The following is a 16,899-nucleotide window of genomic DNA, read 5'->3' on the forward strand; positions in this document are numbered from 1 at the left end:
GAATTGCTGAGTCAGTAAATTTGTTTCTTGGTTTTGTTTCATTTTTTTTTTTTTTTTTTTTTTGGTTTTTTTTTTTTTTTTTTTTTTTTTTTTTGCACATGTGCTGGAAATCAAACTCAAGACATCTTCCTTATTGCTGAAATATATTCCCAGCTGGGCATGGTGGCACATGCCTGTAATCCCAGCATTCGGGAGGCTGAGGACAAAGGATCGTTGCAAGTTTGAGACACCAGCCTGGGCTACAAAGTGAGCTCAAGGCCAGCCTGAACTGCATAGCGAGACCCTGTCTCAAAAAGACAAAAAAAAATAAAAATAAAAAAAATTTTTTAAAAAGATGAAATATATTCCCAGCTCTTGCATTAGTAATTTAGGTAGATGTAGATCAATGAAGTGCAACCAGAGTCAACCTGGGGACATTTTTTAGGTTTTTTTACCACCCGCTCCCATAATCTGGGAGTTTGTTTTGTTTTTCTATGGATCAAGGATAGGTTTCAGGGAAAGTTCTTAGAGTGATTGTGATAGCTGTCCCAGGAGAAGAGGAAGGGCTGGACCTTTGTAACCTGGACTGTGGCACAAAAAAGTATATTTAATTTTAAAATAAAAGAGCATAGGCTAATTGTAGGGCTCAGAAGCATGATATGACTGTCATGTTAGAAGTATGTCAGTGGCTGCTCTAACTACATACCTAAATTACTACTAACTTTTGCATCTTCTCCCACGATATTATAGAATATCCAAGCATTGCAAAATGAATGTTAATTTTGCAGGTATTGACTAAGGGATGCACAAGAGGCCATGATTGGCAGAGTTGAGTTGAGAAATGTTTGTTTTGTCACCAAGGGGATGAATTTGTGAAACATAGGATCTTGTGCAATCTGTGGAAAATGAGAAGACTGCATAGCACTAACAACCTGTTCCCATGGGTTAGGCTGAATCAAGTAGGGAATACAGCTGCTTAGAAATAGCTTAAAATAAATCAAAACATTGAAGGTTTATTCTATTCTAGGTTCTGTGCTAGGTGGTGAAGATACTAGAAATACAGAAATAATAATAGCAGTAGTGGTAACTACCAGCTCTCATTGGGCACTAAACATGTACCAGACATTATACTGCTTTTACAAGTATTTTACAAGTTTTATAAATATTTTCTCATTGAATTCTAACCTTAAGAACTGGGGGACTTTATTTCATTCCCATTTTAAAGTTAAAGAAATTGAGTTTCAGAGATATTAAGCTTGTCAGAGATCACGTACTGAAACATCCTTCATAGGATTACTTGGAAGTTAACAAATACAGTGCCTAGGGACACTGCTTGGTATATATTAAATGCTCCATACATACCAGTTGCTATTATTACTACTGAAGCACAGAGAAAAATACTGCTCATTCTCTGCTAAGACCCACCTCTCTCATAGAAGAAAAATAGTGTTCTTCTTGGGAAAGACTGGTACTCCAGGCAGAAGAAACAGCAGTAAAGGGATTTGGTGGTGTGCTTAGCTACCCATGAAGTACTTGGGTAAAATGATAGAAGAGGCTAACAGATGAAACAAAGCTGCATGTTGGAGGAAAAGCCACCTTGAGCCATTTTGATTTTGTTTTTTGTTCATTTTGGTGCCGGGAATTGAACTCAGGACTTTGCACTTGCCAGGCACGTGCTTATACCACTGAGCTATATCCCCAGCCCAGCCATCTTATTTTGTTTTTGAGACAGGATTTCACTAGTTCAGGCTGGCCTTGAACTCACTTTATAGCCTAAGCTGGTCTCAAACTCACAGAGATCTTTCTGCCTTAGCCTGCCGAGTGCTATTTTCTTTTGTTTTGAAGCAGGGTTCTTGCTATGTAGCTCAGGCTGGCTTTGGCTGGCCTCGAACTCATGGTAATCCTCCTGCTTCAGACTCCTGCTGGGATTACAGGTATGTGCCACCATATTTGGCTTCTTGAGCTGTCTTGAAAGGATGGCCCTAACTCATGTTAGTAGGCAGAAGGAGTTGGGAACATTTCAAGCAAAGGTACCTGCTTTTTTTTTTTTTTTTTTTTTTTTGAGACAGCATGTCGCTATGTAGCCCAGGCTGACCTTGAAGTCACTGTGTAGCCCAGGCTGGACTCAGACTTGTGGCAATCCTCCTGCCTCAGCCTCCCAAGTGCTGGGATTACAGGCATGTACCACCACACCTGGTTTAACCAGCATTTTAAAAAAAGCACTGGAGATAATGAGATACCACTACATGTCCTTTTAGAATGACCAAAATTCAGAGAACTGACCTCACCGAGTACTGGCAACAGTGCAAAGCAGGGGGAAATCTCATTCAGTTCTGGTGGGAATATAAAATAATACAGCTACTGTGGAAGACAATTTGGCGATTTTTAACAAAACTAAGTAGGTTCTTACCCTGTGATCTAGCAATCATACACCTTGGTACTTACCCAAAGGAGTTGAAACTTACGTTCACACAAAAGCTTGCGTACAGATGTTTGTAGAAGCTTTATTAATAATTGCCACAACTTGTAAGCATCCAAGATGTCTTTCATTAGGTGCATGGATAAACTACAGTGATTCAGACAATGGATGTTTTTCACCAGTAAAAAGAAATGAGCCTCTCAAAAAGAAATGAGCCATAAGCCTGGAGAAAACTTGGAGGAAACTTAAACACATATTACAAAGTGAAAGAAACCAATACAAAAAGCTACATACATACTGTATGATTCCAACTATGTGGCATTCTGGAAAAGGCACTCAAGACAATAAAAAGATCAGTGATTGCTGGAGCATGAGAGTGTGAAAGATGAGTAAGCAGAACATAGGATATTTACAGCAGTGAAATTACCTTATTCAGATGTGAATATATGTCACTATATATTGATCTAAATCCGTAGAATGTAACACTAAAGAGAACCCTAATGAATGCTGTGATGATCATTGTTAGCACAGGTTCATTAATGCAGGAGACTATACATGTGTAGCCAAGGGATTTTTGAGAAATCTCACCAGGCGTGGTGGCTCACATCTGTAATCCCAGCACTCGGGAGGCTGAGGCAGGAGGATCACTGCGAGTTTGAGACCAGCCTGGGCTACAGAGTGAGCTCAAGCCAGCCTGAACTGCATAGTGAGACCCGGTCTCAAAAAGACAAAAAAAAAAAAAAGAAAAGAAAAGAAATCTCTGCTTTCTACTCAATTTCATCTTAAAAAATAAAGCTAATGATAAAATTGAAGGCACAGCAGTGGTATTATAATTATCTAGTACTGTGAAACAAACTGCCCCTAAAATGCTGTGGCTTAAAGCAGTTACTATTTGCTCATCCCTCAGTGTCAGGCACTTGGGTTGGGCTTCCTTAGGTAACTTTTCACCTGGTCTTGTCTGGGGCCTGTGGCTGCAGTCATCTTGTGACACCACTAGGCTACATGGTCCAAGATGGCTTCTCGTGGAGGTCCGCTGCAATGAGGGCTGTTGACTGGGCTTCTGCAGAAGTAGAAAGTGCAAGAACTCTGGAGACCTGGGCATGGAAGTCACAATGTTGCTTCCATTGTATTCTGTTAGCCAAAACAAATTATAAGGTCATTCTAGAGGCAATCTCCACCTCTGGGTGAAAGGGCTGCAGAGAATTTTGGTTTTGGTTTTATGGTTTTGTTGGTTTGTTTTTGTTCTTTAATCCACTACAAACAGAAGAGGGCTGGGTGCTTTGTGATGTGTTACTCAGCCCTTTTGGCCTTTTCTATAGCCTACGTAATATTTCCTCCAACGTTAACCATTGTAGGTTCTTTGTCTTTATTACTATGCCCTCAACTTTTTCCTGTTTCCCTTAGGAGACAAAATATAAATTAAAAAGAAAACAAACATTTTACCTGTAATTAACTGAATTTTGAAAACTCTGAATTGCCAAACCATTTTTAAAAAGAGGATATAGCCAGACATGGTGGCACAGTCTTCTAATTCCAGCACTCTGGGTGGCTAAGGCAGTAGCATCCTAAATTCTAGTCCCGCCTGGGTAAGTTAACAAGACCCTATTTCAAAATAAAACAATAAAAAATGAGTAGAGAGGCAGCTGATGTAAAGGCCCTGGGTTTAGTCTCCAGTATCAAAGGGAGAGCAGAGGGGAGGGGAGGGGAGGGACAGAGGGAAGAAGGAAAAGAAAATGTAATTTAAGGTTACTTTTTAGTAGACACATGAACTTGAACTTGATTAACTCCTATGGAGACCTCAAGAGTCCTGACTTTAATATTTGACCAGGAATATGTTATTACCATATCATTTGCTAGTATTTAATTAAATATCTGGTGTTAAATTCTTAAGCATATTAGGGCCGGGGATATAGCTCAGCCACACAGTGCCTGCCTGGCAAGCACAAGGTCCTGAGTTCGATTCCAGTACCAAAAAAACAAAAACAAAAAAATTTTTAAGCATGTTAATATATAATCATTTAAAATTTTGAGTAGTATCAATTTCCTAGGTAAATAACCTGATTCATATTCTATACAGGTAAATATAGATGACCACCTTTTAGAATGCTCTAAAATACTGAATTAGTTAATTCTGAATTGATGATGTTTTTAGTTTTGTTTAAGTAACTTTTGCCAGTACTCAGCAAATGCAACTGTGACTTCCTGTGAGTTGTATTAATTTATAATCCTCTGTAGTCTGCCATTGAATTCCACTTTCTATTTTGAAAGAGTTCATAGCCTTTGTTCATTAATCATTGGAAACAGTTGTGCGACATGCCTTGACATTAAGTTGAACATCTATAATTAGTTCTGCTACAATCAGTGGTTGAGAACAAGATTTCAGTAGCTTGTGGCATGTGTTAAGTAGACATTGCAAGGTTAGCAGAAATTCCCAAGAAATGAGTAAGTGACTTGTGTTGTGTGTGTGTCTGTGTAACTATTTAAATAGAGTCTGCCAAAAAACATGTACATCAGAAAGAGAAAAATTTGTATAAATATTTTACTACTGAATTTATGAAAACATCATGAGATTAATACAAGTTACTTTTGGCCTCTACAATTACAAGAGGTGCTGAAAGTGGTGGCCATGAACTTGCAGACATTTATTAGTATGGCAAACTGTTGAAGTATGTATACATTTTTTTGGCCCACTTTGTATAGTTGAAAATGTCTTTCTTAATCAGATGAGCAAATTATACCTGTTATTATAAATTCATCATAAGCTATACAAAGCATTTTGTTTTATGCGGTTTAGTCAGTTATTGAAAACTTGAGATGATAAAATGTATTTCTTTGTTTTTAATGCCTTTTGCAAGGTAGGGTTGAAACAGAGGTTCACTAGGTATTCTAGGCTGGCCTTGAATTCTCTAGGTAGCCAAGGCAGCCTCAAACTTGAAATTCTCCTGCCTCAACCTCCGAAGTGCTAGGATTATATGTGTGTGTCACCATGCCTGGCTCCTCTCTTAATTTTTTAAAGGAAAATTTTATTATGTATACTCTATTTTAAATGAATGGTTTCTCCCCTCTCTTCAGAATTTATAAAAACCGATTCATAAAAATGGCATCCTGGTTGTATGAATGTCTTTGTGAAGCTGAACTTGCACAGTATTATCCTCATTTTACTGCCCTTGGCCTTCAGAAAATAGATGAATTAGCCAAGGTTACGATGAAAGACTACTCCAAATTGGGAGTCCGTGACATGAATGACCGCAAACGTCTCTTCCAGCTGATCAGAATCATTAAGATTATGCAAGAAGAAGAGAAGACAGTCAGCCCAGACCACCCTTTTCAGACAAGCAGCCAGTACATTAAGACTCAGGAATTCAGATCTGGCCCTCGCAGACAACTACAGTTTGATTCTCCTGTTGACAACAAAGACAGAACTGCTAGCAGAAATGGGTTTGAAATGCATAATATGACAGATTTCTCTGCAAATGAACAGAAGTCCACTAAGCTGAAAGTGCTGGAACACATGCTCCCGGAAGATTCCCAGTACCGTACAAAAGCACGAGCTCCGAGCGCCACAGCTGCTGAGTCCTGTGTGCAAACAGAAACTAAAGCTTCACTGTTTTCATCACATCTCTTTTCTCCGATACTTGGAAATTGTGATATTCCCATTATTCAGAGAGTCTCTCATGGTTCAGGGTATAACTATGGAGTCCCTCAACCTTGTATCAGGTAATGATTTTTATTTTTACCTTTTTTGTTTTTGAGAGAAGGTTGCCTTAGGCAAGGCAGGCCTGTCCTCCATGACTAGATGAGAGCAACCATTCTTTCTTTGTAGTAAATAAATATAACAGAAATGGCAATGATCAGCTTTTTATCAGTAATAGAAATACTGTCCCTGGGTGGAGAAAATTAACAAGGCATTAGAACTGTGCAGATGGGAGAAAGATACCATTTATGTGCATCAAACAGCTGCTACTTGCAAAGATCTGCTGTTATTTCTACAAAGACTTATTTCTGTTATTTATTTCTATTGTTTATTATAGTGTAACATGATATATCTAGTGCATACATGAAAGTACAATAATTAACTGGCCTCCTACAAAGGAAATAAAATTACACAATTCACAGAATTTTTAAAAGGACATCAAATTCACTTAAACCAACCAGGAAAAGACTTACAGCTTAGTTAAAAGCAGAGAGCATGTAGTTAGATAGGTCTTTGGAGCACTTAGTTCATCTGCACACATTGAAATAGGGTCTTAATTCAGAGTGCTTATTATTTTACAGTTCTAGCCCTGGAAAAACAGATTTTGGTGTATTATAGAGAATAAGACATTTTGGGGGGCAAATAGAGTTTGAGATTCAGAATAACAATGTTATTTTCACTTAGTGCTTAAAGTTAGAACTTGAAGTAAGTTCCCTAAAAGATGAAATATTGACTGATCCCTAATACTAACAATGATAAAATAGAAAATACATTATTTTAAAAAATTATAGGTCACTGTGTTCCCTCTTGCATGGTGACCCACCCTCACGCTGTGGGGTGTGCTTCTTTTACTTGGCCCAGACTCACTCTATAGAGTCTGTTTCTTTTCCTACCTTAAATAATACTGCTACATTAAAAATAAAAACAAAAAATTTGTATTCCTTTTTTTAATTCCTTGGTTTTTATTTTTAAAGTAATATATATGAGTTATTAGAAAACAAAATTCATTTTTAATCTATCTTTTTAAAAATGCTGTTATACATTCCTTAAGACAAAGTATTTATATCTGGTTTTATATTGGCTAAGGTTCCAGATAACCTCAAAACTAATTCTTTTACTCCAAAAAATAAAAGACTCAGTTTTAAAGATAAAAATATCTGTAATAATTTAAAGTACATCAGTGGACTTTATAATGTTTCTGGCAACTTTTTTTTTTTTTTTTTTTTTGATCTAACAGAACACAGAGAATTTAATATAGTACTGTTCTGTTTTAATTGTAAGAGAACTAGATTTTTCCATGACTGTGAAGCCAGGATAATTGCTGTCCTGTTGGTTAGCTCAGTGGTAAAAGAGCAAATTTGTTTGAATATGATAGTCTTTTACTGAGCAACACATAAAAATCTAAATTGGATTTACAAATAAAAATACCGCTTTGTGCTATTTAACATATTAGTGATAGAATGCGTATTTAGCTTAAATATTGCCTTTACATTTATTTGATACATGTTAAGTATTGCCTCTGTTAGGTCTGACTCTAGTATAAAGATAATTAGGATATTTGGAAGCTCTTAGACTCTTAGAGGGTAGGGTGAGTGGGATGACAGATTTAAACTACCGTAAACTGTAGTAGCTGCTCTTACAGACAATTATACTTACACAGAGTGAAGTGTGTTCAGCTGAGCTTATACAAGCCGAGTGAAGGGTGTTCAGCTGAGCTTTCTCACATTAGCTCACTCTTCTCATTTCATGTTAGAGCACTGAAGGTAAAGAAGGACATTTCCCTCAATATTCCCCAGGCCCCAAATATAGTAAGGATTTTCAAACATTAAAAAACATCTTTCCAGTTTAAGACTTGGCATTAGGAGTCCTTCTATCCAAAGAGCTTTTTTGTTTTTTGTTTGTTTGTTTTGAGACAGGGTCTCAGTATGTAGCCCAGGCTGACCCTGAACTTACAGTGATCCTCCTACCTCAGCCTCCCAAGTGCTGAGATACAGGCATGCACCTCCATGCCCGACCCCAAAGAGCTTTCTTCTTGGATACCTCACATCAGGTTTTTGCTTTTCAGATATTTCCAAAGTTTTTAGTTAATTACTTGCCTTAGAATTTTACCTAAAGTCTATTACATTTAGAAAACTGGTTGCCCTGACTTAATTAACATCTTAAATAGATCTAACTCCAGTTGTCCTAATTCTTTGCGTGTTGTTGTTTATTTATTCTGTGGAAGATTGGGCATTTAAACCAGTTCCTTTTAGATTATGCATTCCTTTTGGCCCTTTGTACTTAAAAAACACAAACCCCTAGAGTCCTTGCCAATTTTAAAAAAGACTAAACATTTTCTGTCCTCTGATTAAATTATTAATACTCAACAACAGCTAGAGATTTTGACACAAAACCGTTGTTAAAATGATACATAAAATTTCTATTTTCAGCTTAGTGCACACCCATAATAATTCCAGTTACTTGGGAGGCTGAGAGTCACACATACAAGCCCAGCCTGGAAAACTTAGTAAGACACTGTCTCAAATAGATTTATTATCATTTTTTCCCTCTGGTGTTACTGGGGATTGAACCCAGGGCCTTATGCATGCTATACAGGTCTCACGAATTGCCCAGGCTATCATTTAACTTGAAATCTTCCTGCCTTAGCCTGTTGAGTAGCTAGGATTACAGGCATGCATCATTGTGCCTAGCTAAAATTTTCTTTTTTGTGTGTGAAAATCAAACATATGCAAAAGAAGAGTCCCTAGAGGCCCTCATCCAATTTTAATAATTGAATTGTCAAAATTTTCCCACTTAACTTCAAAATGATGCTTGCTTGCTGTCCCCTCCGGGGCTGGGAATTAAACCTAGGGCTTCATGCATGTTAGGCAGCCTTCCACCGCTGAGTTGTATCCCAGCCCCAAACAATGCCTTTTTTGAGCTTTTCTTTTTCTTTTTTTTGAGACAAGCTCTCACTATGTATCTAGCCTGGAACACACTGTGTAGCCCAAGCTGGCCTGGAAGTCGAGGTGATCCTCCTGCCTCAGCTTCCAGATTACTGGGATCACAAGCATGTGCAACCATATTAAGCTTCCAAATGATAACTTTAAGGCCAGGCATGGTGGTACACGCCTGTAATCCCAGCACTCGGGAGGCTGAGGCAGGAGGGTTGTTGTGAGCTTGGGCTACAAAGTGAACTCCAGGCCAGCCTAAACTGCACAGCAAGACCCTGTCTCAAGAAGACCAAACAAAACCAAATGAGAAATTTTTAGAAGTCTCCTATATATTGGTTTTTAAAAATACCTTCAAAGTGCCTCATACATTATAGTAGAAATTTATTTGCTTTTAAAAAAAACTAATTTAGATCCTGACAAAAAATAATTTTTTTCTAGCCAGTTGGAAGGCCAAGAAAATCAGAATTAATGCAAAGCAATTATGTAGTATATAGCACCTTGTATAAAATCTATTATGAAAGTCTTTTTAGGGGCATCAAATTTTAAAGTACTATAAAGGAGAGAATAATTTCTTTCTAAAGCATTCTTAGAAAATGGACCAGAGGTGGGGCTGGGGGTTTAGCTCAGCGGCACAGCGCCTGCCTGGCAAGCGCAAGGTCATGAGTTTGATTCCCAGTACTGGAAGAAAAACAAAACAAAAAAAGAAAATGGACCAGAGGCATTGATCCAGGTAAAAACATCTCCTTTTAAGAACTTTATTGTCTTGTTACCTCGCTTTAGAGAAGTTTCTATATAAATGATCAGCTCTTGGATATATTGACCACTATAATATTCAGCAGATAAACCTGATAAATTTTATGTACCTAACCCGAAGAATGTTGCCTCAAATATTGGGTGTTAACGTGGAGTAGCTGAATGAAGGCAGTGAGAGAATGCACCTGAGTAGAAGTTTAAATTCTCAGCAGACAAGGCTGGTCATAACATTGTGCTGGTGAGGAGAAATCCATGACTGTGTTCTAACAAACACATTAATATGTACAAAAGGGACAAAAAGGAAATAAGAAGATAAGGCACAGGAAGGGGCAGGATATATCTACAGGAAGCAGCAGGAAAAGTACATTGAAACTCAGCACCTAATTCAAGGTATTTAGTAAACCCTAGTAGAATTAAGAATAATTTAGATTAATTCATAATTTAGATTCCTGATTAATTTAGATGAATCAAGAAAATGGTGAACATGCAAGAATAATTGGCTTGAACATGAGTAAGAGACATAGGTTTGGGTTTTGTAAAGGCCCTGGAGGGATGGGGAGCAGTATATTGTGTTAGATTTTGATTATTAACCAGCCTGAGTTTTGGGAACATGAAAGAGTTTATACTATAAGAAGACCATATCTGGAAGCTAAGGACAAAAATCTTAGACCTGAAATAAGTGTGATGGTTCTGTTTGTTTGGGGGTTTGTTTTTGTTTCCATTTTTTTTGCAAGGCAAGGGGTGAGGTAGGGTAGGGATAGAGATGGCGATGGAAGTAATCAGGAGAACGTCTAACAAAAGAACTGTCCCAGTGATACTTTAGTATGTTATTAAACATTCATTATGCCCAGTATACAGCAAGATGTACTTTAACCTCTTATGTAGCCTTACCCTATTACTAAAAATTAAAGCCTATTTATAAACAAATGTCAGACAGAACACCTCAGATAAAGAGAATCCTTGGACTGAGATGGAGAAAATCAGAGTCTGTGTTCGAAAACGACCTCTGGGACTGAGGGAGGTACGTCGTGGAGAAATTAATATTATTACTGTAGAAGACGAAGAAACTCTACTTGTGCATGAGAAAAAAGAAGCAGTAGACCTCACACAATATGTTCTGCAGGTATGATGTTTTCCTTTTGTGTTTGGGATCAATATTAGCAAGTATGTTAATTTAATGCTTTTTGTTTAAATGGTTTCATACAATTTCTGAAATCCAGTTTCTAATTTGAGTATTGATAGTCATACCTGACATAACATTGCATGAAATCATTGATAGTTTGGGCCTTCATTTTTTAAAAGTATGGTGCAGTAGGTTGTACAAAAATGTAATTCCTGTATCTTCTGTGATGGAACTACATCATACATTCACTTAAAACAGGTTTTTGTCTTGAGACAGGGTCTCATTATATTGTTCAGGCTAGCCTTGAACTCACTATACAGCCTCAGCTGGCCTTGAACTAGCAGTGATCCTCCTGCCTCAGCCTCCTGAGTGCTGGGATACAGTATGTACCACCATGCCAGATATAAAATAATTTAAATAAGTGATTGTCGACAGGACACATCACTAAACTTGCCTCAGAATGACTGTGGTTGGATTCCATTCTTGCCTGTCTCACAATGTGATGTCATCATTCTGATGAGTGTGGGTCTTGAGTTTAATGATGGACAATATCTTGTTGAGCAACAAGGCTCCGGGGAGCAGCTTATTTTGATATTGAGCTGCCTTGAGTTTAGATTCAAATGGTCAAAATGGGGCTCAGCTGAGGCCACTTTGTACAGGGTAGAGTGCATGTTTTCATATCTGACATATAAGGGTCTAAATAAAACATTATTAGCTCAGGCACATAAAAATGCTTATTGTTGACTGAAAATCGTTATGAAGAAGGTTTGGTATTGAACTTATTCTAAGCTACTAGGTCCCCTTGCAATAACTCTTCATTGTCATAGGGAAGCAGTAAAGGCTACAGATGGGAAAGATCATGTTTTGACACTTGTAAGTTTGTGTAACTAGGCATTCCTAAAGTTGTGATGAATCGAAAACAGAACAGGTTATCCACCAGCTGTAAAGACTTTGGAATTCAGTTTGCATTGCTCTGAATCTGCTCCTTAAACATTCATATTGTATTTCTCCTTCTTTCTCTCATTTTCTTGCCTCACCACCTGAAAACGGGTAGAGAGCAACGCAGTGGTGAGTAATCTGGGGTGCTAGCCACTCACCTTCACTGTTATCTTACCCTCCAAGAATAAACCCTTTAACAGTGAAATGAAGTTGTTAAAATGTCTCTCTCACATGTGCATTGTCCTTCTTTGAGGACCAAAATTGGGTTTCCAGTGACACTAGAGTAATCCACCAAGTCTTTCTGTGGGCAGTAAATTACTAGGCCGCTGTTCAGCCAACCTAAGCACTTTAACAGCCTTATTGATTGCTGATCAGTCCACAGTCTATTAGGTCTCAGTGGGAGGTATTTATTTTCAAGATGGTGTAAGTGACCAATTAGTTGTAATGCTATCTAGTTCCATGGCTAGTATAGCCACAGTAATATCCCATCCAATCACTGTCTACCCAAGTCGTCATTAATGATACTTCAATCACAGTAATTCCCTCAAGGAAGCATCATCGTAGCTTTTGTATTTTTCCATTATCCCCAAACACAATCAGCTTACTTCTTTGTCATTACCATTGATCAATATTTATTGAATACCCATAGTTTCCATGGCATTTCCTCTGCTGTTTGAACTTTAGACCTTGCTCTCATAGGCCAAAGTCCTTAACTGTCAATGCTATAACTTAGAAGTATTGGAAGGACTTTTTCTCTTTTCCTTTCTCAAAAGCAAAGGAAGAAAAGGGAGGTTCATAGCAAACTTGGTGCTAAATAACTATTGATTGTCAATTCTTTGAGTCTTATTTTTAAATTTACTCAGGATTAAAACAGTAGGTATGTGTCTAATTAAATATCCTGTCTTTTCAAATCTTGTTACTTAGTAAATACGATCACATACGTGTAGTGTACTATATCCTCTTATCCATTAAGGTTTTTTTTTTTGTTTGGTTTTGTTTTATCTTTTTGAGGCAGGGCTTTGCTATGCAGTTCAGGTGGACCTTGAACTCATTTTGTAGCCCACACTCGCCTTAAACTTGCAGCAATCTTCCTGCCTCAGCCTCCTGAGTGCTGGGATTACATGTGTACACCACCATGCTCGGTCCAATAATTCTTGGAAACTTTGTCTAAGTGATAAATTTGAGCCCAGTGTGGTGGCACACACCTGTAATCCCAGCACTCGAGAGGCTGAGGCAGGAGGGTCGTTGCAAGTTTGAGACCATCCTGAGCTACAAAGTGAGCTTAAGGCCAGCCTGAACTGCATAGCAAGACCCTGTCTCAAAAAGACAAAAAAAAAAGATAAACTTGGCTTTGTGGTCTCCCTTTTTCCCAGAGGACCTAACAAATGTCCATTCTAATGTAATGTAATATAATCCTAAATAAAAGAGAGTTGAATCTGGAACAGAGTAACCTTCCTTAAATTGACCCAATTCCAGTTGTCTGGATCTGTCCATGCAATTTTTTAACTGGATGTTTAGAGCAAGCCCAAAAGGTGGCAGAAAGCAGGGCCTTATCTCTCACTTGTGTATCATTCATATCATCATGCTACAGTCAGGCCTGAAATTATTAGAATTTCTTACTTAGAGATGGTTAGTTGCCAGCTATAAAACCTCTAAATTGTACAAATATTGTAATTACAGCTGCTGAATTAATGTTCTCCAGACCCAATGTAATGGAATCTCCTATTTCTCCTTTTCCCCATTACAATTTTTTAAAAAGTCTTTTGAGAGCCCTTTGCACTGGGCATGGTAGTACACACCTATAATCCCAGGGCTCAGGCAGTAGAGGCAGGATCATTCCTGTGTGTGTGAGGTCAGCCTGGGCTACAGGGTGAGTTCAAGGCCAGCCTGAACTACGTAGCCAGGCCGTATCTCCAAAAAAAAAAATTCTCCCTACATCCAGTCAGTTGCCAAATTTGTAATCTCCTCATTTCCTTTGTCATCCCCAGTGAGCTATATCCATTTTATTAATTAATTAATTGTTTTTTAATTGACAGCTACAGCCCATTTTATTTATTTATTTATTCATTTTTTAAAAAAATTTTATTATACTGGGAATTGAAATTGAATCTAGGGCTTTTGCACTGAGCTGCATCCCCAGGGGTTTTGTTTTGTTTTGTTTGGTTTTGTTTTGTTTTGTTTTATTTTGTTTTGTTTTGTTTTGTTTTTGAGACAGGGTCTGGCTAAGTTGCCCATACTGGTCTTGAATTTGCAATTCTCCTGTGCCTCGCCCTCCCCCATTACCTGGGATTACACCATGTGCCACCATGCCAGCTGCTTTAGATCCTTCTTATCTCACCACTAGTCTGTGTTCCAGTCTGTTCACATCATGAAGCCAGATTAATCTTCCAGTAACATGGCCCTTTTGCAAAGTATTTTTCACTGTCTCCCCCTGTTTACTGAATTAAATATAAACTACATCTTGTCACCTACTTGAGGCTAGGACCCTAAGACCTCTACAACATAGGCCTAACTCGTTATTCTAGGCTTCTGTCTCACTTTTCCTATATTTTAGCTACAGTGAATCTTGGCCCATCCTTACATATTAATTAAACATACAGTTCCTTGTGCCTTCTGGCTCTTTGTTCATACTTTCCCTGTGCCTTGAATACTTTCCTTCCCTTTATCACTGCTCTCAAATTCCTCTTCTTTCCCCATGATCCATTCTCAGTACAGTTTTTTATAATGTCTTTCCCAATTAGACAGAATGTGTTCTTTCCATCAAGTCCCATGCATACTTCCTCTTAAGGTTCTTCTACTTTATAGTAATTTGTATATATCTTTAGGGGCCGGAGTAAGGTAAGTTCTACACCTTTTGGGTCTTTCAAGTGCCTATGCCATATACTATCTGAACATTAAATATTTATGGAGCTAAAAGCTAAGTCATGTAACCTATAGAATGGAAATTTTCCTCTAAAATTCCTCTAGGCTTTCAAATATACTGACCTTAGCTTGCCACTCTACCACTGACTCACATCCACTTTCCTTTTTTAAAAAATAATGTTGTACAAATAGAGGTACCACCAGGCATGGTGGTACACACCTATAATTCTAGCACTTGGGAGGCTGAAGAAGGAGGATTACTGTGAGTTCAAGGCTAGTCTAAACTATATAACTAGCCCCTGTCTCAAAAAAAACATATAGATATAGGGGAAGTATGATATATAGAGAGATATAATTTATGTATAATAAGATGCACATATAGTATTCAGGTTGGTGAGTTTGATAGTTGTATATCCTATAGAACTGAGTGTTCCCAGACATAAAGAATAGCTCATTCTTCTACTCATCAAATTACTTCTCTTAAGAAAGAACAAAAATTGTATGCCTTAGTTTCTACATTGTAAGCACATGGCTATAGAGATCTCAAGTAAAAGAAGCCCCTGTCACTTAACAGTTCCTAATTATCTGAGTTTATCAAGCTCACTTACTATTATTTTTAAATGTATTTAGACCTTTATTATGTGCTACCTAGAATAGTGGTAAAGAAAATTAGAAGGCATCTCTTTCTATAAAAATTGAATTTATTTTTCAGCATGTTTTTTATTTTGATGAAGTCTTTGGTGAGGCGTGCACCAATCGAGATGTCTATTTGAAGACTACTCACCCCCTCATTCAGCATATTTTCAATGGGTGAGAACAATGATTTGCTTTTCTTGCTTTTTGTTTTCTAGTTTCCATAAATCATTCCTTTATAAATATCACTTATGCTTTTTAGCTCTTTTGAATGAAATGTGAATTTGTATTTTTATTTGCTGAATTTAAATTAGATTCTTCTGGAAAAGTACAGTATCTCAGTTTATAGGGTTTGCCAAGCATTGAGGAATTTGTGGCAAAGTTTCCTTTTACACTGATATTGTTTCCCTGTTTAGGGGGATAATGTAGCTGTCAACAATTTAATTTTTTCAAAGTCTTCAGAAACAAAAGATTTTCATGGTTTGATAATAGGAATTATGCATTCTGACTACAGTTTTTTTCCTTAGACTGCGATAGATAATGTCACTTATCAACTTTTCATGCAGGTATTTTTTATTTAAAATTATTATTCACACTTAATAAATATTAAATGGGACATAGAAGAGAGTAGGATTCTCTTGTATATTTAAAATGTAGGCGTGTGCTAGAATCACAGATTCCAGAGAAGCTTGACTTTTTGTTTATTTTTGTGTTGCTGGTCCTTACCCATGCTAGGCAAGCACTCTACCACTGAACTACATCCCTAACCCTGACTTTTTTAAAAAAATTATTTCTTAAAAAAATAGAGGTGGGATTTACATACAATAAGATGCACATATAATATTCAGGTTTGATGAATATATACAAGTAATTAATACCTGAGCAAGACATAAGAACATTTTTATCACCCATAAAGCTCTCTTGTGTTCCTTTTAGTTAATCCCTCACCTCCATCTCTAGGTCTTGTGTAACCAGTGACTTATATTCTGTGACAACCTATTATTTCTACATAGGAATACAATCATTGCATTATATATCCTTGTATGACTGGCTTCTGTTGGTTTAACATAATTTTGTATATTAGTGTACATTGTTTTTGTTGTTTGGTTTTTGGGGTTTTTTTCCGGTACCAGGAATCGAACTCACGACCTTGCACTTAACCAGGCAGGCACTGTGCCACTGAGGTAAATCCCTAGCCCCTATTAGTGTACACTGTTGCATGTATCTGTAGGGTTTTGTTTTTGTTTGCTCAGTATTCTCTTCTATAAGTATATATCACAATGTGTATATCAGTAATCTTATTGCCAGATATTTGGATTATTTCTAGTTTGGGACTATTATGAACAAAGCTGTATGAACACTCCTATGCTAGTCTTTTTATGGGCATGTTTTCATTAACCTCACGTTGAAAACCTAGCCCGGGGATTGCTGTGACATAGGACAGGTTGGTGTTTATAAGAAAATGTCCAGTGACTAGAGTGTGGGACTGCTTTATGCTCCCATCACCAGCTTACAAAGCATGTATTTTCTCAGCCTTACCAGCAGTCTTTTTCTATTTTAGCCA

At 37.4% G+C, this 16,899-nt stretch overlaps 1 protein-coding gene across 11 annotated transcripts in view; it reads left to right on the plus strand.

Annotated features, from left to right (window-relative positions):
* The window catches only part of Kif24 (kinesin family member 24), a 93,676-nt gene that overhangs the window by 30,860 nt on the left and 45,917 nt on the right, over positions 1 to 16,899 (plus strand). For 9 of the 11 annotated variants that reach the window (XR_001237083.1, XR_001237085.1, XR_001237084.1 and 6 more), the window contains 3 exons: positions 5,471 to 6,115; positions 10,712 to 10,901; positions 15,415 to 15,512. Coding sequence is in view for 8 of the 11 variants with exons in the window: in XM_005401086.2 (XP_005401143.1) it covers positions 5,496 to 6,115; positions 10,712 to 10,901; positions 15,415 to 15,512 (908 nt within the window). In the remaining 3 variants the exon portion in view is untranslated. Of the gene's footprint in view, positions 1 to 3,891; positions 3,985 to 4,789; positions 4,841 to 5,470; positions 6,116 to 10,711; positions 10,902 to 15,414; positions 15,513 to 16,899 lie in introns of those variants that run through there. The other 2 variants (XM_005401089.2, XM_005401088.2) reach the window with 2 other exon arrangements.

The sequence above is a fragment of the Chinchilla lanigera genome, unplaced genomic scaffold, assembly GCF_000276665.1.
Source record: "Chinchilla lanigera isolate Chin_1 unplaced genomic scaffold, ChiLan1.0 scaffold00071, whole genome shotgun sequence".
NCBI lineage: Eukaryota > Metazoa > Chordata > Mammalia > Rodentia > Chinchillidae > Chinchilla > Chinchilla lanigera.